This window comes from Taeniopygia guttata, chromosome 4 (genome assembly GCF_048771995.1).
Source record: "Taeniopygia guttata chromosome 4, bTaeGut7.mat, whole genome shotgun sequence".
Classification (NCBI taxonomy): domain Eukaryota; kingdom Metazoa; phylum Chordata; class Aves; order Passeriformes; family Estrildidae; genus Taeniopygia; species Taeniopygia guttata.
The window spans coordinates 23,459,274-23,484,394 of NC_133028.1; the positions used below are offsets into that span (position 1 = coordinate 23,459,274).

Below are 25,121 nucleotides of genomic sequence, written 5' to 3' on the forward strand. Positions count from 1 at the left end.
TTATAGTGCTGTGGTGTTAAAGTAAGAACTCAACGATCTGAACACCAACATACTTAGCACAGGCCATATAAATACACAAAGATGATCTTTGTCTAGTTGCAAGTCTAAGTCAGGATGTGGATTGTATGCAGGATTCCATATAGAATTACATATGTTCAGCTTGGCAGGCTTGTTTGTAACTTGCTTTGATCTCCAGAAGTGCCGACTGCTTCTGTTATCACAGCAGAAATGACACATTGCTTTAATGAAAGAAAATGTAGGACCACTGCTTTGGTATTCAGACTTACAATATTAACTCTGATGAAGTGTTTTCTCATTCTTGTTCAGTATTCATTAATCCTGAAAGCTTATGCTCCCACCAAAAAGCAAATTCACAAAGCATTCTAAGAACATATTAGGCCTTAGTAGGAGTAACAAAAGAAATTTTCTCATGTAAGAAATTGATACTTAGCATCTTTGTTCTATGACTGTCAGGTTTCTAGCACCATCATTTAATGTATTTAATTGTAGAAGGCTGGAGAAGTGTTTTGGCTGAGTTATTAATTAAAAAACCATCAGGAGCTGCAGAAGACTTGCAAAGATGTATTAGAGTACAATGAATATAATTAAGTGACTTTTACAAAACCAGCAATTTCTTCAGTGAGTTGCTGTTGGTTTCTTTCATTTTGCATGACATTCACAGTGAAAACAACTAATTTTTAAAGTTTCTACTAATTATAATTTTGTACCTCTATACCTTACTATCTATTCTGTGAAAAATTAACAGCATAACTGTAGATAAGGTTTGCTCTATAATAGTAACTACTATATGTTGACTTTCTTTTTCCCTTAAAAAGATTCCAGCTTTTGCTTCCTGTCCCTGAATAATGTCACTCTGAGAAAAGAAAAGGTTTCTGCCTTATCTTCTGTTTGACAGGATTTAGGGGAGTTTATAGCATTACTTCAGTTCCTTGAACAATCCCCACAGGAGATCAGACACTTATTTCAGAGGCTGTGTGAATGATTCTCACATATAATAGGAGGAAGTAGTGAAGACAAAGATGGAGAGATGAACTTTAGCCTGGATCTTGGTTCATGTTTCAGTACTACTGAATTAAAAATCTGTTTACTGTGGCATCCAGTTTTCAGTTTGTTTATGGTCCTTAACTTTGTGACATATGTATGATATAGCACTGGAAAAAATAGACCTGCAGAAGTCACCTGGCTGCATGGTTATTGCACCAAGATAAACAGAGGCATAATGTGCTACTTAAGAAAGCTTTCTCCTTTGAAAGCCAGGTTGGATTTTTTTCCCCTCATTATTTTCCCAGGAAGTTTCTTTTGGCAAAGTGTTCTCTGAGAGATTGCTATTACCCTTAATAAGACCAGCTATCTGTCTGCTGGTGCTCGTAGTTTGTTGTTACGCTGTAATATTGCACAAATTGTAAGTTTGGGGGTTTCTATCATATATGTTATTTCAAAGAAATGTAATCATTATGTTAGCTTTCAGGAGTTTAAGCTACTAATTAAATTCAGCAAATGAGATCTTGTTTCTTCATGCAGGTATGAACCTCAAAATAAAATTACAAGATCCAAATGAAGTATAGTGTATTTCACTCAGTTAAAAATAATTAGCAAAGATAAATACACAAAACTTGAACAGATGTGCATTATTTTTATCACTCTCTTCATTCATACCTCCTTGTTACTAATTTTTTCTTGAAGAATTGTCTTCTTGTTTTTTTTCTTTTAAATTTGTCATTCTTTAATTCTACTACTTTCTGGAAAAAGCCTGCTCCTATTGTAATATATAAATTCATATATGATAGTTTCTGTTTCCTTGTTTTGTATTTATATTCTCTGCTGAACATATTCATTTCCCAGCACAATTGTATTCATAATAAAGTCTTGCTGTGTAAGTTGTGGTACATGTGAAGTAAACAGAAGCAAAACTTCCTGTCTATCTAAAAACAATAAGTTCTTGGCACTCACATTCCAAAAGCATTTTTGTGAGAGTTGAGTAAAACAAAGTGTCAACAGCATAGCAAAATACTGTGCAAACCATTCTGCTATGTTTTCTGTGGATGTTCCTTGCTAAATAGTAATTGATTTATCTACACCTCTTGTGCCTGCTTTCAATTCTGAAATCTGAATGTTTGACTAATGCAATCTTTAGGGTCTAGCCAGTAGCTGAGAGCAGCACTATGTGCTTTGGCTCTTCACATAGTGTAATATATAATGAATCTCTTCACTAAAGCAAGAGTGTTCTTAAAAAAATAATGGTTAGTATCATGTCCTTGTATACTTTATGTTATTTGAGTTTTTTACTCCCCTACCTTTTTAGACTGCCTTCAAATTGATTTTTCATTTAGACTTTCTTGCCTTGGGTGTCATCTGAGCTGGACAGAAGTACCTTATGAAATTCCTGTTTAATGAATTTAGCTGTATGCTGTATTCATAAACATTTCCAAGTTACACAAAGAATATAAAAGCAAGCTAACAGGTGTTTCTTAACCACATTGTTTGTAAACAGAGTCTGTGTGGAACGATCTGCAGTGAAACTGTAGCTAATTCATCACAGAAGAGGAAAACAGCTATCAGTTCAAATTTGGCAGGAAGCACAGAGAAAGCAGTTTTTGGGGGGAAATGAGATGCAAACAAATAAAACCTAAAAGTTAATACAGAAATTCAGCTATTTTTCTTTTTTAAACTGGATTGAAGGTTTTTATTGCTTCCAATTAACCATACAAATGCTGTCCAGGAAGCATTGCTCTCCTGCCATTTAAACTAGTAATACAAATGGAAAATACAATGGTGGCATCTCATTTAGTATTTTATTGATTAAAATGGCTGTGCTTACTCTGATGTGTTTGGTTTGGTTCCAAAACTCTCAAACATTTGATGCTGGAAACTAATAATTGATCTGACAGCAAATGTACTGGAGACATATTCCACTTCTGCACTTGGGTTCAGCCTGTGCTGTCTGGCTCCCAAGTTGTACTATAATCTGATGTATGCATACAAGAAAGGCTGAAAGAAAAGGAAATTAATAAAAGGCATGCAGTATAGAAAAATGAACAAACAAAAACAAAGGGAGGTAAATGACCCCACCTTATTTATTTGTTTGTGATGGTCTGAGCTGCATTTAGCTGTAACACACACCCTCAGAGAATTGAGTTCAACCAACTCCTAGTAGTCTTCATGTTCACCACCTCTGTATGGCTCATGAGTTATCCCCTAACATCCATGGGCAATCACTTCCTTCGTCAGCTGCCAGCTGGAGTGTTGTGTTTATGATGGCTGGAGGTGAAACTTGAATGAAGAACCTTGTTTATTTCCAAATTGCCTATTATTGATCCCTCAGGGGGTTTTGTGTGCTTCCTGCACCATTTGCCCCAGCCAGAACCCAGCCAGGACTTTGGCAGACCAGCTTCCCTGCTGGCCTAAAGTTCCATCTTCTGGATGCTTCCTTGTCTGGAGTGCTTTCAGTGCACTCAGTAAGTTAAGCTGTTTGCTGGCTGGGACCACTCCTTGTCATGCTAAGGATACTGGCACTTTCTGCCAGTGTCCAGGAGTTTATCCCTTGTTAGAAGATGAAGTCTCTCAGTACCCAGGGTGCTCTGAACAGTTTCTTTGTTGGGTCAGAACAGCAGCAGCCAAGATATGTAAATGTTTGCCGGACACGTGCAGGATGGCTGTGATCCATAGCTGCTGTGGCCATATGCAAACTCTGTCATGTTGTTGAGACCCCTTCTGAAACTGGACTGGTTAGGATTCAAAGGTGCAGCATTTTCACAGTCAGCTTAAGCTGTACTCTCAGGTGCTGAGCTCTGCTGCTGAGAATGTCAGGACTTGGTTAGGCCAAATGCTAATAATACTTGTAAGCTCTCTGTGGCAAGGATCATCTGTTGGTCTGTTTTTGTCTAACACCTCACCCCATGTGTCCCGCTACATGGCCAGGACTCCTAGACAGTATGTTAATACAAATAATAAATAACAGCTACAAAAATATCACAAGCATTCCTATGTCATTCACAGTCTCATTTTAGACTGCTCTCCCAACATGTGTGAATTTAATCTGTAGGTTTATAATTAGCTTTATTCACACTGAATAATATAGAATGTTAATATGCAAATTTGGAGGCAAGGGGAACCTTTATGATAAAGCAAGAGAGAATGGTCACTGCAGAGGATGTCCTTTATTGAATGGGTTTTTTTTTGCTGTATGAAGACATCTTTTGCTTACCTAACCTTACCATGCTTTAGAAAAAAGGTTTTTTTTTGTTTTTTTTTGTTTTTTTTTTTGCATAGGAAGTTCAGTAAACTGAAGAATTTCAGGGATAACATTTGAAAACAGCAAGAAGAACAACTACTGATGAAGTGATAGTGCTAGGCAGCTGAAATGTAAACTTGACCTTATCATTACATTAACCTTTACTATAAGTGCCTTTCCCTCGGTTTGGGGAGGGCAGCTGGCTTCCAGGAAGAGCTCCTTTCGTACCCATGAAAAATGTAGGTTGCCCACTGGAATAACTGATTTGCTTTTAGATGTCCTTCTGTAAGTTCAGCCATGACTTGCATTACATTGGTTTAATGACACTGAGGTGAGTGAGTATTTCAGAAATGGCAAGCTTTTATGTAAGTATCTGTAAATATAAGAAAATACAGTAGTTTAACAAACCATTGCCATTTGCCATGTAGCTTAAATTTCCACTTAATGAAGTGAAGGATCAGTGCCTTCCTTGAGCTGCTATCTTGGAAACATAGAGCCTCCTGAGCAATGATTTATACTCTTCAAAACCCATCCCACTGTTGAAGCTTATGACTTCTCTTCATAGTTGGGCAAATACCATGCTCTGGAGACATGTACCATCTTCAGGAGTTTTTAGTGAAGGAGTTGGATGCCCTGAGTCTGTGAATGCGTCACCTGTGTCCTGTGGGGAATGTGACACTGTTGCAGTTTTATCCAGGCACCTGCAATTTTTGTGTGTCTTCTGTAGCAAAATTAATTAGTTTGCAATGAGGATATGAAAAGAAGCAGTGAGCTGGTATCCTGCAAGTGTTTAGGCCAACACACATAAAATATGCAGAGCTACAACTGTCCATGTCTTGAAGCTAAATAAGTATCAGCTTTTGTCCTTAGCAAGGAAAACTAGTCCTGAGGTTATTGTTGCTTTCAGCTACTCTGAATTTGGCATTCCTACAAATGACAGCACTGGCTTTCATATTAGCTGGAGTGGGCAACTGACCTGGCTAAAAATTACCTTTCATCTTACAGCATGAAAAGAAATGGAGGCAGGAGGGAAGGAAGAGGCTCACCAAGGAGGGAAAAGAGGTGACATTCCATCAGTTTAAAATAGTTTTGAAACTGCAGCTACAGAGTTTAAACTTAGATCCTCTCCTTAAGGTATTGACCAAAAGCAAAGGACGCAGGAATCCGGGAAAGTCTCAACCTTAAATCCTTCATTTAAAGGTTGCTTGTGTTTAAAATTACACTTAGTAGTATTCTCACTCCCTAATTCTGGAAAGCCTCTCACAGGTTGGAGTCTGTAGGTCTGCACTATAAATACCATCTCTGATCCCCAACTGTCTTTTTTAGTGACATGTAGCCTCTGCTGCAGGGATCAATGCTGACAACCAGATAACAGCAGCACTGGAAGTGTGAAAAGGGAGGGTACCTTCCCAAAAGCTCTTAACCTGAGAAGTCCTGGGGTAGCAAGCAGGAAGAATTTTCCCAGTATAGTCAGACCAACAGATTGGCTGCCTCTAAATGGTCCAGGGAAGCTCAAGCTTCCTTGACCTTCTCTTGTGAAAAGAGAGCAAGCAACAGTCTGTTATGACCCTGGCCCTTGGGCTGAAGACGGTGGCAGAAGAATGCTGTCTCTAATCCCCTCCCTGGCTGCAGATCAACTTGGTGAAGTCTATTGCAGTTAATGTCTGCTAGCAACTGTTTGTACTGTTTCTATGCTGAAAACCTTTCCGGGGACTCTTAAGTGGATTTATTTTAGATGATGTGAATGTTGCTAGCAGGAGCCTACGTGCTGAATGCAGATGATGGAACGTGTCTTGCTCCAAAGATCACATTGCAGTTGTTTCCCTGACTTGAAGCAAACAAGCAAAAAGGCAAACTAATGGAAAACTGCTGCCTTAAAGATCTGTGCAAAGTGATTTCTTTAGTTTAAGAGCCCAGTAAAATTCTGTAGTCTGGTGCTGTGGTCAAGAATTAATAGAGGCCTGAAATACCTGACACTGAATTCTCCTTGTCTCTGCATTCCTCCCTGCTCCTGGATTAAAGCCACTTGCTTCCTGCTTGGCATGGTACTTTCCAATTGTATAGCATTTCCTCTTAAATGTCCAGAGGTCTAATGATATTATTGTAAACCTGTTAAAATTAATGCTGCAGAGGAAACAGCTTAGTTAATTGCTTATGGAAAATACAGAGATAGGCTGAACTATCTGACTGAGGGACATCACAACCATTAACTATTAACCTTTTGAAAGCTGAAAAACCTTGTGATATAATGTGCAAGCCTGTCCCACAGCTTAGTAGGAGAACTGCACATTCACTTATAACTAATGGTCTAGAAAATTAATACTGTAATACAGAAGCAATCCTCAGCTCTTTGGAGTGGTGTCCTTCTGTTAAAGTCCTCACTACTGCCAGTACTTGTTTGTTTCTTCCTCCTCATCTTTATGTGGGAAGCACTATTACTTAAATGGCGAATGTCTATTTTTCTTTGGAGCAATAGTGCACGCTGATTTATTACTGCATGATGTGTGAAAGGGAATTTTCAGGCTTTTCAGTAAGGGGAGAGTATTTAACTTGCTAAATGTGTGCATGCATCCAAGTGTGTACGGAATTCAGCTCAGCATTTTTCCGTTCATTCTGTTACGCTTTTTCATTACCTCGGCTTTTCTTCTTTGAACAGTAGTAGTGCTCATGCACAATTTAGAACCAAGCTTGTGTTACCCCATAAGGCCAATGATGAACATGATGCTTTTCCCTCTTCCCCTTTCTCTTTTTAGTCGTAATGTTGCTATTATTTGGTCTCTTTTTACTGCTAAAGTTATGTTGCTTGACTTCATATGTTGCAACATGGCGTTGGTGTGTTGGGAGGCATGTTGGACTGAGTGCTAGATTGTGACAATTACCCCTGCACCTGTTGTCGGGCAACAAATTTCAGGTCTTAAACTGATAGCCCAGGCTGCTGATGCTCTTGCTGCTTGCCATTTATAACTGTTGGGCTGGAATGGGTGCTGTGTAGCTTGGCTGCACAGCCAACAAATCCTATGAGTGTTACCAAAAGTTCCTGAATATTTCCCATATCTTTTCTTAATGAAAGCTGCCTTGCTGCTGTGGTCCTTTGAATACCATTTCTAGTTTGGTTGGAAAGAGGCTTGCTGGTTTTTCCAAAACCAATCCTAACTTTGCCACTCCTGCCTAGCAACGGCATTAGGGATCTTAGAGCTAATGTCTGCTGTTGGCTAAATTACCTAAATTGTCAGTAGGTCATTGAATTGTTATTTTTCCATTCAAGCCCTGACATAATGAAGTTATAGAGGTTCCTGTGAAGCTGCTTGGTGCGTGCCTTCAAGGGGAAGCTGCAGGCCTGACTTGCTGGCAATGGGCACAAGAAGATGCAGCACAATAAAAAGCTCACGTGTCAGTGAGACATAGGCTTACCATGCAGGCAGCACCAGTGTTTGGCTGACTGCAGGAGGGATCCAAGGTCATTTTGGCAACTAAAGAGAGCTGAACTGTGAAGCAGGTCTGTTTCCTTGGCCAGCAGTGCATGGATCAGGAATGCTGGTTAGTGGATTTTTGGTTTTAACCTTCCTGTCCTTCCTATCTGCTCCTGTCCTGCAGCCCACAGCACTGAATAGTACCTCGCTATAAATGCTCTGTGCCTCTCAAGCCTGGTTTTCAGACCAAAGCTGGCAGACCTGCTAGATAAGAAGTGTGATGCTTATGTATTAATTTCTAGAGTTACAGGGATCAGCCACAAAGTACTAGCACCACTATACAGTATGTTCTCTGTTATTTAAAAGGGAGATAGTGGATAGGTTCAGTTATTTGAGGTTTCAAGTAATCCAGGGCAATTTTCAGTGTAATTAATACATGTCAGGAATTTGACCCTTGTGGGGATAACACAAAGTTCCAGATAACTGGGGTGATACTGTAAACAAGTTGTGAAAATTGTGCCAGAAGACTGCACAGATCAGCAGCACCAGCTAATAAAATATCTCAACTTTTGATCTGGAAAAAATATTTCATGCAACTTTCACTTGACAGAAGAGGGAAAAAACCTTTATTTTTTTTACAGTTCCTGGATATTTTCTTTCATTAAGTTTCTTCTGTTACCCCTGAGGGGGTCAGATAGTAGTTGCTTCTTAAACTATAGCAACTGCATGAAAAGGAAAACTTTTAAGTGTTTTGAGAATGCCACATGCACCACAGATACACTGTTCTGCTGTACTGTTCGTTTCCTTTCAAAGAAAATACAAGTCAAATAAAAAATTATTAACTACTACTACAGGCTTGATACTGTATATTGGAAACAATGTATTTTCTGCTATTTCAGAAAAAAAATTATGAACAAATGCAGGAATTGCATCAATCATTGGCAAAACTAGTTGCAGACTGGTAAATAAAACAGAATGGTTCCCAGGTCAGAACTCTTACAAAAGCCTCTAAAGAGGTAAAGAGAAATAAGTAAATAAGTAAATGTTGTGGGCCAAAGGAACACATAAAATTTGTAACTAAATTCACTGTTTAGTGACAGACTAATGTAAAAAAGTAACATGACATAAAGTTTGTCACAGGAGGCTGTTTTGTTTTGCTCTGTATGTTTTAAGAAGTCAGGCTAGATTGGTCTTCTCCTTTAGTACACATGCCTGTATTTTATTTTTACACTGCTGGATAGTGACTGGGTGGAATCTGATATGTCAGTGGTCTAGAATTTTAGACAAGGAAGAAGCAAGATAATTACATCCTCTTGGACAACTGGTGCAGTCCAACAAAATTTGAGTAAGCAAGGTATTAGCAGAATTATTTTAGAATTGGTGATGATGTATCTTCAGCAAAAATGCAACAGTTTTTCCTTGTTCTTTCCTTCTATCTAAAACAATCCAAAGAGCAAAATTCAATCCGATATTATGATTTGTTTGAAGGGAGTTTAGGAGCTGTATCCTCCTGCCAGGAAGACCTGCCAGGCCTCCATTTTTATGCATCTTAGGTCTTTGAATGACACAGTCAGCAGTGACCAAAATCCATTTTCCTGCAAAGTATCACCTTGCTGATATGAATCTCCTCTTCCCTGTTATGTTATATGGCACCTCAAGTTGATTCAGGAGTTTCTAATTGAGAAAAAACACTTAGATGCAGTAAAAAGGGACAGAGGAAAAAGGTACTTGTCAGCACAGTGGTATCAGCAAACTCAGTATCTATCTACCCCTGGCATTTCAAAGGCATAACTACTGCAGAATTTTGGGGAGAATGATGGAGTATTTCTAATGAAATTTAGAGAAGCCCACATATAAGCATGAAGACTGTATGTGAGAAAAACCAAAATCTGCCTAGAGTCAGCATGCATAGTATTAGATTAAGTTGGCTAATTCCCAGGGGTGTTTGAGACCTTAAATGCTCTTTAGTCCTTACCCTCTGGTTGATCAGAGATTAATCACTTGCTTTTTTAAATACTATTAGCCAATCTCTTGACCCACCCAATCCTGATTAAAATTTACTTTCTAAATTATGATCCTAGAGAACTGAAACTCCTTGTATTCCAGACCTTTACATATTTTTTGAAGAACTGAGAGTTCTTAAGTGTTCTCACACTTGCATCAAAAATTCTTGCAGATAGTTTATCTTCCCAAGAGTAGTTCCCCTTGCTTATTCTTTTTCATTTGGCTGAAATTTGATGAGCAATACAAGGAATCCAGCACTTAAACCTTAATATGAATTACTATGTAAGTAAATGACATACCAACAACTTAAAATATTGTGGTCAGTGTTCTCCATCACAGCTTCCAATATAATTTATTCTCTTTCTAAAGCAGCATAGAAATATTCTTGTATATAACTTTGCAAGCTGGAGAAATAAAAATGCCAGACGGAGGATGGGAAGTAAATAAGAGGAAAAACAGTCAACTACTCTATTCAGGATAATGGAAGGTGGAGTTTAGGATATGCCAGAGAATGCAGAACCCTGGATAACCTCTGTGGTGTGGGTGTGGGCAACTCACTGAACAGTCTACTTGGGTTTGGCAGCTCTCACTCTTGCTCAGGACAGCCATATCAGCTCTTGCAGGAGTGCAGCTTAATGCCAGTACCTTTCCCATTTGAGTGCAAATGGCCCAAATGGCCTTAGCAGTGCAGCACAGCACATTTAGGGATTTCCAGGTAGCCAATAAGCCCCAGAAGGTGGGTGCTGCTCAGGTGCTAGATGGCTCTCCACGGTCTCTGCAGTCACAGGCATGCTGAAGCCTCTGTGCAGCTCTGGGCTGGCTGGCATGTACACAAGACTATACAGAACATGTGTGACCAGGGTCTGCTGCATCCTGGGGTGGGGTGGGCTCCTGTGCTGCAGTTTGGGCAGTGTTCCTGCATCACCTAAGGTGATTGCATGCCTCTGTAGTCCCTGTATTGGATGGGGCTACATCTGTTGACCTTGTAAACCCCAGGTAGGTCCTAGTAGAATCCCCAGATTTAAGGGCTGATTTGCTTCAGCACAGTGCTGAGCATCAGCTGGGTCAGTGCATTGGAGCAAGGCAGTCCCGTGTCTGATGAATGTATTCCCCAGTCACTAGGAAGGGCAGTGAAAAAGTGCTTGCCAAAGCCAATAAGTCCTGCTGGTTTTGAGCATTTTGGGTAGTCATCTGTAACATTTGCATTCTCCAGAAATCTGCGCCTATGGGAGTGGTTTGAGACATGAGCTGGCTGGGGACTGGGATTCTGCAGTGCTTTAAATCAGCTAATTTGCTGGCAGCTTCTTATTGGTGCTGGAGCTAGTACAGCTGCTTTCATGGTCTTTGATGCCTGGCCTAAAATCTTGCTAGACTCTACTGGTTCTGCTGTCTAAATATACCTCTCTCTGATCAACTCTGAGTCCTGGCCCTTTGTTGGGGAAAGGAAAAAAATCGTATTTATATTAAATTTACCATTTTCATTTATACAGTCTCATCAGTTAAGTTTTATTACGTTTTTTATGTGGCTTTAAATTGAAGCAGTTTTCAGAAGTAGCAGGTGAGGAGTTGGAAGCTTGTTATTTGGTGGTACCTGAACATCTCTGCTGGCCTTATTTGTGACTGTTGGGAGCAGGAACCACTGGTTATACCCAGGTAAGCTGAATTGTAGGCATGATTGGCTCTTTTCTTCTAAGAAACAAAAGTTTATCTCAGGTCTGTCAATGACAGAGGATGGAGTATTAACTGAAGTTTTGAGAATAAGTTATCAGTGATAGCTGATTTGTTTCCCTTCACCAACAAACTATTTCTGCCATCTTCACTGCTTAGATCCTATTTCTAAAGACCTGGTGTGATCCATGTGATGAACACATCTTCCTACTCTTGTTGCTTTGTGTATTCTGAGGGGAGAGAGAGTGTTGCAGTAGTACACCTCTAATGTGTTGAAGAAAACTGAACAGCAGGGATATCAGTCCTGTAAGAGGACACATCCTTCCCATCCTCTGTTCTGCTGTCCAGAGGAACCAAAACAGAGATATTGTGAAAGACCTGGGAAAATGCTTTGCAATAGGAATGCACCATATTAAAGAAGACTTCTGTTCATTCTCTCTTGCTGCTCTCATTGATTTTATTCCATTAATTTAAGGAAATTTAATTCCATTAATTTAAGGAAATTCTGCCTCTTAAATACATTATATTATTGTACTACATTTTATTGTCCTGAAAGCTTAGTCTTCACAACTGCAAATTACACTGGCCTCCAGATGTAATCCATGAATCCCGATTTCCAAATGCCTCTTCAAAGGCATGCTTGCATGACCACTATAGACTTAGTGAACAGCAGCAATTTAAGTCATTAAAGTAGGCTATTCTGTGTAGTTAATCTAGGTTTCCAGTTACAATAGCTTTAGGAATAGTCATGCTATTTCTTGAATCTAGAGACTGCTTACTGATGGTTGAAAAGGAGTGGAAAAGAAATCACTGCCAGACTATTGGGTAGCTCACCTTGCCATGAATATTTACCCTAAAAAACCCCACTGAAGCTAGACATATTTACTGATAATTATGGCCATGCCATCTAGACAACAAATGTATGTTTTCATATCTAGGAAAGAAACAACAGATACATGGATATGGTTTTGGCGTACTCAATAATTCTAGCTATTATACTGTATATGGTCAAAGTCACAAATGGGCACTGATCTACTGAGCATATTTTTGCACAGATATTTTGATTGTCTGTAAAATTCACTTGCAAAAAATTGAAAATTATGTGTTTTCTTCCCTTTCCTTTTCCTTACAAAAGTAATTCTAGACACCTAAGTATGAAAGCTTTCTGTTTATTCTTTTAGTGGAAGTAAAACCAACAAGGTAGGTTTTTCATGGGGAATGTGCTGGAACTTCATTCAGTAGAAATAGCCAGTTTAAAAAAAAATTGTGTTTTTTGGACTTGAACAGCTTCTTTTAGAAGTGTTTTAAAGCGACCCCAACCTGTACATTTAAGAAGTCCAGTATGTTTTATGTGATGTTGGCATGAAAATGCAAGGCTGTGAGTGTGGGGAAAACGTATGGCAGGTATCGTGTAACAGCAGCAAAAAGATTTCTGATGTTTATCAAACCTCGAACACCACAGATTAGTAAAACATATTCCTTGGCAATAAAGAGTAGATGTTTAATTTGAAAGGAGAAGTGGAATTTGTTGCTTTTTTTTGCAGAGGTCATGAACTGACCAGGAATGAGTCCTCCTTGGTGGTTTCACTGTTTTGCTGTTTGCCTTGGGGAATAGAGATTTCGTCTGATCTTAACAGCTACTGCCAGGCCCCTGGCCCCCACAAGCAGCTTTCTTGCATCTTTTGAGGCCCACCTACAGCAGTTGCACTTGGACAGAGGAATGAAGAGGCCCTCCAACAGCTCAGGATGCAAAGTGTCCTGATCCCTAAGGTGGATTGCTGTCTACTGAGAGAAGTCCAAATATTGACAAGTATTACAATTTTCTGGCTTTAAATGGAAGATAGCTTTATTTAATATACTAAGCAAAAGAGAACATACCATGTAAAAGAAAAGGGGCAAGAAAGTAAAGTCATGCTAGAAGTAAGTAGTTACTGCAATTAGAAAAAATGTTACGAGGCTGCCAGGTGGTGGTCATACATTTAGTTTTAGAGGCTTGATGTCATATTAATTGTAATTTTAGGTACCAATTTCTTTTGCACCTTTACAGTTTCAGGCCTCAAAAATAAACTTCAGAAAATATCAGCTGTTCTCTGGCCCTGAATGCTCAGCTGGCCCAATATAGCTGGATGTCACAAAACTTCAGATGATGTTAATCCTGCATATATATTAAACTCTTGTATTTGGGGGATTATACAATTGTGATGAAATCTGCTTCTGTGCCTGATTGGGAAGACAGCTGATAAATTGCATAGGTAAGACAGTTTTGTGTCTCTCATTAATCAGGTTCTTGTGTATCACAAAAGCATTATGTGTAGTTTTTACTATTGCTCATTTCTGTTTCCTTTATTTTTTTGTCATTGCCATCTACTTTGGATGTAATGACAGTGAAAATATAAAAGCAGTCAGTAGTGATCACAGGTTGAGAGGTATTTTTATAGATAGTAATCTCTGAAGCTGGATGCAGATGCACTGATTATGCTTTGTGTTACCTGTACTGGTTTATAATAGATGATGGTGGTCAGATAATTAATGATACAGTCAGACACACCCTTTCAAGAGGACAGGCTTGTGATGTACAGAATTTTTTCTAATTTTCTTCTCTGCAAGACGCACTCCATCCCAAGGTTTTTTTGCAAGTTGAATCTGATGATTTCCTGGAGCTGGGTCCTTTGAATAGTCAACACTGCTCTTCCTGGAAAACAAAGTTATTTTCTCTACAGTCAAGTCAAAATATAGAAAGCAGGTGTTGGGTATCAGTGCCCTGGGATATCAAATGTGATCAAAGGGATCCCATGAAGCTTGGACTCTGCGGGCAGAGAAAAGAAGGCAGATTATGTAAAAAAAAAAAAAAAAGGTATTATCTTTTGTAGACTTGTTAGTATAATTAAGGTATATGTGGACTAAATCTTAGCACATATATTTGTTTTGCATAGGTAATCATCTTTACCACCAAAGTACCCCTCTTAGCAAAAACACATAAATAGTTTTTTAGAAGTATGTGTTGTGCCATGGCTTAACACTCAATTGCGCTGAGAGCAGTCTGGAAAGGCACAGGTTTATTCAGCACAGCTTGGTTTAATTGATGACTGTATGTAGTAACACATGAAGGATTTCCTTGTGTTTGAGATTGTATTTGTGGTGTTCCTTTGGACTACCCTAGGGCTTTACCTTTTGGATATATTGCTCATGAGGTAATTAAACTGTATTTATATATGGTTTTTTGGGGTTTTTTTGTATGCAGAGTGATAAGCTTTAGCACTATGTCTAGCAAAAAAAAAAACCAAAAAAAACCAAAAAAAAACTTTCTTTCATGGTCTCCTTTACTTAAATTTTGCTTTCACAGTATCTGGTGTAGTGGTTCTTATGACCTAGAAGTTTAAAGTTTATGTATTTTTGGGTTTGTTTGGGATGGCTGTCTTGTGAGCATTTATAAATCCATAATCAGACTCTGTACTTTCCTTGACACTTTGGGTCTGTTCAAACAAATGAACCAAACTTAGGAAACAGCATGTCTCCTAAACTTAAATGTGAATTTCTTGCCCATTTTTATATTTTGCTGTAGGCCTCATTTGTGGGGACAACAGCTGCAGGGATGTGCTGAGAAAGGAAAGTGTCCAGTTTCCCCAGAGGATGCTCTGGCAGAACCATTGTGGGACTAGCTGTGGTTTCAGGGTTGAAACTGGTTTCAGGGTTGAAACTCTAGAGGTCTGTGTTTAGGTTAGTCATATTCCTGCAGTCATAATGTGAGTGCAAATAAAGGTCAAATTTGTCTTCAGGACCTTTCTTCCTCTCTTTCAGACAGACAGCACAGCTACTGCCAGGAGGATGGAGAAGTAGCTGCCACAGATGGGAGCTCAGATTGCCCTCAGAGCATGATGTTGTGATGTTTCTTTCATTCTTGTCTCTTTTGCAGTTCTTTCCCCAACACACTCAGTCATAACTTTTCTTTTGACCCACTTCACAACAGCACCAAGAAGGCAGAGTGAGATAAGTCCTTTCCATCACAGCAAAAGGAACCATGCTTTACGTTTTTGCTGGTTATGTGTTTTTACCCATCTGTCTCTAGATTTTCAAGGTGAAGTCCCAGTGGCTTCTAGGAGTGCTTTGTTCTTTGTGAACTCTATTCACAAAAAAAAAAAAAAAAAAAAAAAAAAAAAAAAAGGTGGGTAACAGAAAAGGTCATAAAACTGAGACAAAATCCCTCACAAGCCAAGTGCTATAATCTGGTATTAAAAAGCTGAGAGAGTCAGCTGCAGAGAAAGGGTGGAAAGGAAATGTTATCCTCTTCCTTGGCCACAGCATGGGCTTACCATAGAATATGGCATCAGATAGGCACCCCATCTTCAAAACTTGGTAAAATCTGACATCTGTTTGACATCTGGCTGTGATTTCATCAGCATCAGAGCCAGTGAATAGCCTGAAAGTGTTTTGGGTTTTTTCCCTGCCTGGCTATGTTCTGTCTTCAGTGCTGTAAACAAAGCCATCCTTAGGGTGTATCTTGGGTTTGGCAAATCTGTGGGAGTTCACATCATCTGATCATCATCTGCTCTCTCCCCCAAAGAGACAGAAGTTGACTGAGACCCCATTTGTTTAAATGTTTAATTCATGCCTTCAGGGATAATGACCTGATGTAGCAAGGGATAATATCAGGACCTACTTCACTAGTGAAGTCATAGGGTCAGCCTTGTGCTCATGCTTTCTGCAACCCTCCCACTCTCCTGTGGTTTGCTTTGGCCTGTTGGTTTGAAGTCTGTTCTCTCCTTCACTCAGCTTCCATTCACATTATTGAAAAATTATAAGTTTTTATAATATCAATAGCAGTATCAAAGTTGTGCACTATCTTCTTGCTCTAGGCACTTGCAGGTTTTACCCTCGTGAGCCTGGTTGGGAGCAGCTGGACATCAGCATCTTGGCACTTCCAGCCAACTTATCTTTGGAGTCAGATACTGAGACACCCAAAGGAGTTGGGGTTATTTAACCTGGAGAATAGAAGTCTCAGGGAAGGATCTCATTGCTCTCTACAAGTTCACGAAAAGAGGTTGTAGTGAGGTAGGGGCTGGTCTCTTCTGCTGTGCCTGCAGTGGGAGGACTAAAGGACATGACTTTAACATGAGACAGGGGAGATTCAGATTGGGTATTAGAAAAAAAATTCACTGTAGCATGATCAAGTATTGGAATAGGGTGCCCATGGATGTGGTGGAATTACATCCCTGAAGGTTTTCAAGACGCATCTGGATCTTGCATTGGGTGATGTGGTTTAGTGGTTCAAGAATTAAAGGGGCGGTGCTGAGGGGATGGTTGGACTGTATGATCTTGAAGATCTCTTCCAACCTTGACGACTTTATGATTCTATTATTTTTATCTTCAGGCAGACGTAGATGCTACCTGAAGGTCACTTAGAGCCACGTGTGGGGTTTCTGGTGTGTTTTGTGCAGCTGAAGTACAGTACCAGCTGGCCCATTTCTTCACACCATTTTGAAGGTGTTTTTTGCCTTTCTGACAAGAAAGACAGATTGTTATTGAAGGAGACACATATTTTCCTTCTTGACTGCCCAAAAAGAAGCAGAAGAAAGCTGGGCTTTCTTGGCAAAGGCAGCCTTCACCACCTTCTCAGGGGCGCGCTAGAAGGCTCTACCTGCGGAGCCGGGCAGTGCTGTGGCCGCTCGCTGAGCGCTGCTCGGCTGATTCCGTCCGGTCACCGCGGTGCACATTCCCCGGGCCTGCTGCGGCCTCTGCGGCACGCACCAAGCGCTGGGAGCGGGCACTGGGCCGGAGACGGGCTGGTAAGGCCTGCTTCCCCTCCCTGCTCCCAGAGATCATCTCTTTCTGGCTTTTTACCCCACTAGCGTTTAATTTTAGTGGGTGCGGCTGTTGTGTGCCAGAATCCTTGCGGGAGGGAATGTGAGCAGCCCTGTCTCCCTTGCTGTTCTGGGAGGTGCCTTCAATTCTGGTGTGCTGTCAGCCTTCCTCTTGTGGAAGTTAACCATCCTCAGCTTCTAAGCGAATGTGTCCTATGATCCACTTCCTTCCAGATATGCTGATTTGGAGTTTGCCACTGAAAACAATCTTTTATGTCGTTTTATTATATTTTATTATATATACAGCAAAGGATAGTGGATTAACAGTAAAACACATACACACACACACACATCTATTGTTAAACATGTGTATATAGTTAAACATACACAGAAAAAGCATCTTGGAGAGTAACACATATATACACATATGTAAATATGTATCTGTATATATATACATACACACACACACATCAATTGTTAAACATATGTATATAGTTAAACATACACAGGAAAAGCATCTTGGAGAGTAACACATATATACACATATGTATATATATATCTGTATATATATACATACACACACACACATCAATTGTTAAACATATGTATATAGTTAAACATACACAGAAAAAGCATCTTGGAGAGTAACACATATATACACATATGTATATATATATCTGTATATATATACAGATACACTGATATATGTATATATACATACACACACACACACACACACACACACACACACACACACACACATATATATATATGAAAAGTTCCCAGCCCTTCTTATAGAAGTTTTTCCCTGGTAGACTTGAACCGAATATTTCAGTATTTCTATGAACCTGTGAATCAGGCAAGATCCACAGCTTTTATATAGATAAATTATCATCACTACTTACTTACATAAAATGGAAAAATAAGGGAATTAGGAAGAAATGTTGAGACCAAACAAAAGGCTTTTGAGAGTCCATTGAAAACTCAGAAGAGCAGATTGAAAATTTTCTTCTTTTTTTTTGTTTTTGTTTTTGTTTTTTATTTTAGAAATCTTCTCATTTATTCTGGAGCCAGGAAAATATCAGCATTCCAGAAATGAAAAAGGCCACCTGTTTGCCTGCAGCTGTCCTGCAAAACAGAGCAGTGCTACTGGCAGCTAATAATATCTCCAGCTTACAGAAGTGGCATGTATTTGGCATTTTATTCAGTATTCTGGGCAGATATACAGCTTGGCTTGCTTTTATTTTCCCCAAGTTTATCTGAATATCTCATCCAGACCATGCAGTAGCACATCTGACAAACGATGGCTCCACAGTGCTAAGCTGTAGAATCGATTTGCAGTGCGAATACAGTGAGACTGTTTTGTATGTATTGTGGCAGATGAAAGGAATGGAAGTGGGCCAAATTCAAGCTGTTTGCCATTGCATCTGATCAGCAGATCCTATGGAGAGAATTTGCCTGCTGTGAATATTTGATTCTCACTAGCTTGAACTATCTTGTGTGTTGGCAGTGCTACTGTGTGAATTTGCAGTGGCTTTCCAGGGTGTCTGTCCTACTCAACTGCCGATTTCAGTTTCTTTTTTTTTACAGGGTTCATGATTTTGTGCTCTGCTTCATGCATGAGGAAAATTGCTTAATGCTATACAGTGAACATTTTTTCGTATTTATAACACACAGGTTAAAACAAAAAAATATATTAGAAGTGAGTAGTGTGTTATCTTTCCCCCTCTCTTACTCTCTCTCTGCACCTTCATAAAGGCGTAACCCCAATGCCATCTACTCTCTCTGCATTATCTTTAGATGATTGTCCTGGCAAGGTGATTTTGTAGTGGTGAGTCTGTCAGGTTACACACCAGAAAGGATGAAAAGGTGATGGCGTTGAAATTTAGTTGTGAGCAGGAGCATTTTTCCCTTCCTTCCCATGCATCCTCCTGATGGAGTTCTCAGGGAGTCAGTGCTCTGCACCCTTACCTGTCTATGGCCCTTCTTACTGGTTCATAGCTGGCTTGCCTGGGAGTTTGCAGTTTTGTCTTGATTCATTTTTTGTTTCTTAAATTCAGTATAGTAAAACATTTACATTAATAATTTTTGGTTTTCGGTACTTACAAGTAAGTGACATTGCTTGTAGTGCTGATGTAACAGTAACTGTCAGGACTCTGCTGAGGCAGGCAGAAAAGGGTTGGGATTTAACCTATCAGTGTATCCTGTGTCTGTCACTACACTGAAGCATTTGTCTTTATACAGCCAATTAGACTTTCTGTTGTTTTCTAGATTAAGCATAGATAAAATTGTATCGTTATCTTTGATATCTATAGATTACAGATTTATAACTTATAGATCTATATAAATATAGATGTTTATGGACATAAAATTTTATATTTTAAAATAATAGAGAAAATTTGCAAACTAAATTTAGGTTGTAATCTGTCCGCTTTTTCTTCCTCTGTGTGTATGAAGGGCAAAAGCCAGAAGAAGATTTTTGATTATACAGTGGTGTGTGATAAAACTAAGAAGAGCCAGCAACAGACAGTTGCAGGTCCTCTGAACCTGTAGGAAATGATGTGCTGACCAAGTGACCAATTGTTTGTCTACTCCAACACTGCAGCTGCAGAAAGTAATGGTTGAGAGAAAAGCAGTATCATCTTCATTTAATATACTGAGGAAATTGTGTGATAGTACCTTGTAGGGGTTTTCAGAGGGACCAAATTCTGGCCACGTGTCTTCTGAGACCATTGAAAAAGATACCACTCTGTTAGCTGAGGCACAGTAGCTGGCCACCCTGAGATCCTTGCCACTGCAGTGTGACCCATTTGCATGGCCTATTTAATTCTGCCAAGTTTTAAGGAGCTGGGCAGGCACATTAAATGTGTCTTTTCAGTTACCTATTTAAAATAAGGATGATTTTTATATCTTGCTACTTGTAAACCTGTTTTTTCTGCTTTCTTCAGTTTCTTCAGGAATGACAAAAGAGTGGCATTTTAGTTGACTACAAAAAATGCATAATTGCAGCTAACAGACACTGAACAATAAATCCTCTTCAAAGATAAAAGCAACATTTTCTGAGAACTGAAGAAATTAGGACCTGGTCAATGTAAGGTGTAGTAATCCTGAGAAAAATCTTTGCTAGGAGCTCGGTCTTAACTTTAAGACTCCTTTCTCCCTTTAGTGGCTTACGAGTGCTTTTCTCCAGTGACTAAATGGAACTAACAAATGTGAATTTCATCTGTGCTACAGCAAACCAGGAAAAGTTTGGTTATGCAGTAGTATGAAATACATTTTTGGCTTGGGGTTAGACAGCCTAGGCAGGTGTCCTTGAGTAAATATATAATTTGAAAGCATTTTCTTTGTTGGATTTTTCTTCCATCCTTTTAAACAAGTGCTATTTTTGGGACCATTGAGAAATAAAAATTATGAGATTTCTAGCAAAAGCAGAAGCTTCTTTCAGGGTTCACTGATTGCATCTTTTTGGCACATGAGGTTATTTGTACCCATACAAGATACCAGCTTTTTGAGAAATTGTTTCGGTGATAGTGTTAGTGACTGTTGGCAAGCATTATTCATATGGTGACCATCAAAATAAAAGCACGTAGCCAAACAGGAGTAGGTGATGCTGTTTTTTTGAGAAGTAGGCATGTGTTCATCAACACAATAACTGAGTTCCCGAACTATGTGGCTTCCAAATAACTGGTGTTTTTGTTACTGCTTATCATAGGTCAGATGTGAACTTCTGGCATAAAGATAGGTGCAATTAGTTATCTTCACCATTCCTCCTTCTTTGATTGTTTTCTGAGTCTGTTAGGTTACTATGACCTCTATGTCCAGTACATTTTTTGTTAAATTTGGAAATACTGTTAGGAACTTTTTTTGAATGCTTTTACATTTTTATTTGATATATCAGATTTACACATTGCTCCACCAACCATTTGAGAGTGACCAGGACTGTCCTCCATCAAAGATTAAACATAAGAGTTACTCATGATGCAGCTGGAAAAATTATAATGCAAACAGTAAGCCAGATGGAAAATTTTACAGGCATCTTTTCATGTCATGAATGATGCTGTCTCTCTGGGTTATGGGCTCTCTGCTCTCTCTCTGCTGCTCCTTACCCCCCTGGCTCCCCTCCAGAGCTGTTAAGTTTCAGCCAGGAAAGAAAGGGAGATTTGAACTCCTCTGAACTTCCAAGTCTCTGTTTTCTGTGGTGTGGCTGGCGAGCTTTGTGTGCAAGAGTGTTGGCATGCCAAGAGCCGTGGCAATTAGCCTGCTGCTTGCAGAACAAACAGGGCTGCTCTCCCTGAGCCCCAAAAAAGGCTGGAGCAGATGTGGGGAGAGCCCTGCTCACCAGTCCTGCTCTGTCATGCAGGGTGGGTAAAAGCTGAACACCGCCAGGCTCCTCTGCTTCCCAGTTTTTGTGAAAACAGGTCTCCACCACATGCTGTGGTTCTGCTCCTCTGTAACTCTTCATGTGGCAGCTTAGCTTTAGGTTTGAGATGATTCCTCAAAGAATATCAAGCTGTACATTGGACAGTGGGCAAGTATCTTTACTTGTCCACACATCTACCATTGCAGTTGCTGGTCTAGAAACATAGATATCTAAAAACTTATTCTCTACTACTACAAGATTTATCCATGTAAAACATATTCACTGGTTCTGTAACAGGGGAGTGGTATATATGCATATGTATAAGTATAAAACCTGTATTAACTGTATATGCACACATGCAGATTCAATCTCCTTGGTGCAAACCAAAGTCATTGCTTGGACTTGATTTGAAAGAGACTTATATCAGTTTTTACTTAGCCTTTCTAAGTTATTTGCTTTCAATTCTTGCACTTTGCAAAGAGTAAATCCTCCATAAGAACTGTTACAAAATTGGGTGTTGTTTCTTCTTAGAGACAGTGGCCATATGAAGTGTAGCTTCAAGGTTTTTATTTCACGAGAAAGCACCTTTCTCCTGGCTTCTGACTGGTTACATTTGGAGAGGCAAGAGAACAGTTGTGTTAACTGGCTTGCTCATATCTGACATGCAAAGTGTTTTCTGAAAAAATTGCTTGCTTAAATGGTGGCAGGCTTTTTAGTATCTACTCTTCCTGCTCTCTTCAAAAATCCTGCCTTTTCTATTCTGTAACATGCTGAGGCTGTTGGCAGCCTCCAGCAGTAGGTGGAAAAATCAGTGGCCTTTTTCAGTTAAAAAAGTTGCCACCATCTGTGTTCGAAAAGAAGCAAGTCAACAAGCTTGTTGTAGTTGTATATCTTGGGGGGGAAAAAAAAAGAAAAGGAAAAAAGTTTCATATGTATCTGGTTTTCATACAAAATCTACAGTGACCTCTTAAATTATGTGACTGGAAATGTCTTTTTTTCTTCATTTAGCTACTGGTATGACTGTTCATGAGCAGTTACTGAATTAGGGAAAAATTGGTTTGGTATGATTTTTTTTTTCAGTTAAAGAGAGCTGTTGAGATTTTATGCTTTTTGTCTCTTTTCAGGATAATATTATATTATTCTTACGAGGCTGCAAAGAACTGGGACTTAAAGAATCTCAGCTTTTTGATCCTGGTGATCTGCAGGACACATCGAACAGAGTAACCATCAAGTAAGTATAGCAGCAGTTTGTGAGTAGCATGTTACAACCTCAGGTGCATGTGATGCAATAGTAAATATTTAAAAATTAGCAAAAAGATTACATAACTGTAATCAGTGTAAGGCAAATAGGAAGCAAAAATTTGGGAAACTTTCAGTGTTGGGATGAATAGATTGTTCTATTCAACAGGTTTTCTCCCAGAGACATCAACCACAGCTCTGCAAAATAGGACAGCACTTGGAGAATGTTCTCAGGCCCATAGTGTGACTCTTGGGATTGTCCTGTGCAGGCCTAGGAGATGGATTTGATGATCCTTGTAGGTCCCTTCCAACTCAGTTTTTTCTGTGATTTTGTAAAAATACTGTCTTAGTTAGGCAATGAGATTCTGAGGGACTTAGGGGTTTTCCTAATCTAAATTGATTGCCTTCTTTTTTTGTCTGTCCAACTAATAAAATATTATAGACTGGGGGAAAAGAAGTCACAGTTGTGTTATGTCAGATTAAAGTGTTCTGATGGTGAAATACAGGACATTTAGAGGCACTTCAGATTGTATGAGATGCAGGCATAGCATGGTCTCTTCGCTTCCCTGCAAGAGCTATGGCTTGAGACACACAGTAATTGGACCGAGGAAGTCTGTGTTAACTGGAAATGCCACAATTTAGATAATTTTTCACCAAAACCACACACCCACTACCACACAAATTGGACAGGCCCCCCACTTTTTAAAAGCAAAACCACCCCACACTTTCATAAAATTAACAAAATTTATAATTGGTGTTAACTTCTAAATTAGTATTTAGAAGTTTTCCTGAAAGTTTTGGGTCTATCATGTCATATTACAGTTATAAAATAAGTTATTGCTCCACAGACAAGCAAATGCTGCTGAGCTGATTGAACGGTCTAATTTAGTTTGGCCAAAAAGATCACTAATGAAATCCTGATCAGACATATCCACTTTAGAAAAGTATATGGAGACAATTTACTAAATTTCAGTAGCTTTTTTTTTTTGTTATTCCTTTCTGGCAATGGAAGCTGGGCAAGTTTTTATGGTTTCCCAGGCATTGTCTGGGAAAATTCAAAGGCTCTGAAAATCGAATTGGCCAGTGTCCTTGTTTTAAGGTATACCATTTTTTGCTCCTTCCCAAATTTCTGACTTTAACATGAGGTTCTTCTTGCCTTCTGCATGGTAGTGAGTGGAGGCTATGTCATGTATTTCTTCTAAATCTGGTAATACTTAAATGAAACAGGTTCTTCATGGTGTCCTGTAAAATCATTATGATGATTGACTGGAGAGAGTTGCAAAACAATCCATAATCTTAATATAAAACCCTAATCTCCATATGAAACCAGAGAGGAAGAGTATTTGTGATAAAAACCTTCATCTTTTGGGGCTGAGGATGGATGCTTCGTGGAGGCAGGTTGAGAGGCTTTGACAAGGGTGGAGCTTGAAGCAGAGCTGTTCAGTATGTCACCAAGTTAAACCTGGCATCATAAACCCCACAGAGCTGGCCTGCTCCTCCACTGCATATGAGGGCTTCAGAGAAAGAAGCTGTGGAAATGAGCCAAATGTTTTCCTAGCACTGTCCAAGTTCACACTGAGTAACTGAGTTGAGGTGTACAAGCCAAATCCATGACTATTTTAGAGAAATATGTTGAAGGCTGTGCTCTGCTAGCTAGTTCCCAAAGCATGAAGGTGATTTTTTTACCTCTTTGAAGACTTTGGGGTAATTTTTTTAAACATGGTGAAAATATTATTTGTTCTGTGGTGAAGGATTACTCTGACATTATTGCACATGCTTAAGATAATGACACTTAAACAATTTTTTTTCATATAGATGTTAATTGAGGCATGCATTAGATCTATTTTTTGGATCACTCTGCTTATAAAAGTTATGAGCTAATGCTGTAAGGAATTTTTTTGTGACTTGTTAAACAAGTCTCTTTTCCACTGTTATTTTACTGAGAAAAAAAACAGGACTGTTCTATTTTTCTTATTGTGTGGGTATTAGTGGACAAAATTCTGGCTTTAAAAATGTTATCAAAAATACTTTGTTTGCCGTTGCCTATATTTAGGCTTTTGTTGTTCTAACAGGTTTGAGTATATTTCTTTTCGGTTTTACCAGATAAACTTTAATGATGGAGTGGTCTTACTGTGAGAATAGAAGACAATTCCACTGTAAATAACAGGACACAATCTTTACTAAATCTCAAATAGTCTTATGTAGGTTTTATGTATGTAGTGATACGTTTTTCCTTCTTTTTTAATGCTTTCTTTGCTGAATTTTGAAATGTTCTTTAAGTTTGCACAAATTTTGTACCTTGTTGTTTTTAACATAAAACTGCCACTCTTCCATGACCATAAGAGAAGACAATAAATTGAGGCGGATGATGCCAATGTTCAGTCTGAGTG

The 25,121-nt window shown here is 39.1% G+C and overlaps 1 protein-coding gene across 4 annotated transcripts in view; it reads left to right on the forward strand.

Moving 5' to 3' along the window:
* The window catches only part of LIMCH1 (LIM and calponin homology domains 1), a 171,901-nt gene that overhangs the window by 76,596 nt on the left and 70,184 nt on the right, over positions 1 to 25,121 (forward strand). For all 4 annotated transcript variants that reach the window (XM_072928116.1, XM_072928117.1, XM_030270984.4 and 1 more), the window contains exon 4: positions 22,617 to 22,723. In XM_072928116.1, the coding sequence (XP_072784217.1) occupies positions 22,617 to 22,723 (107 nt within the window). The remainder of the gene's footprint in view (positions 1 to 22,616; positions 22,724 to 25,121) is intronic.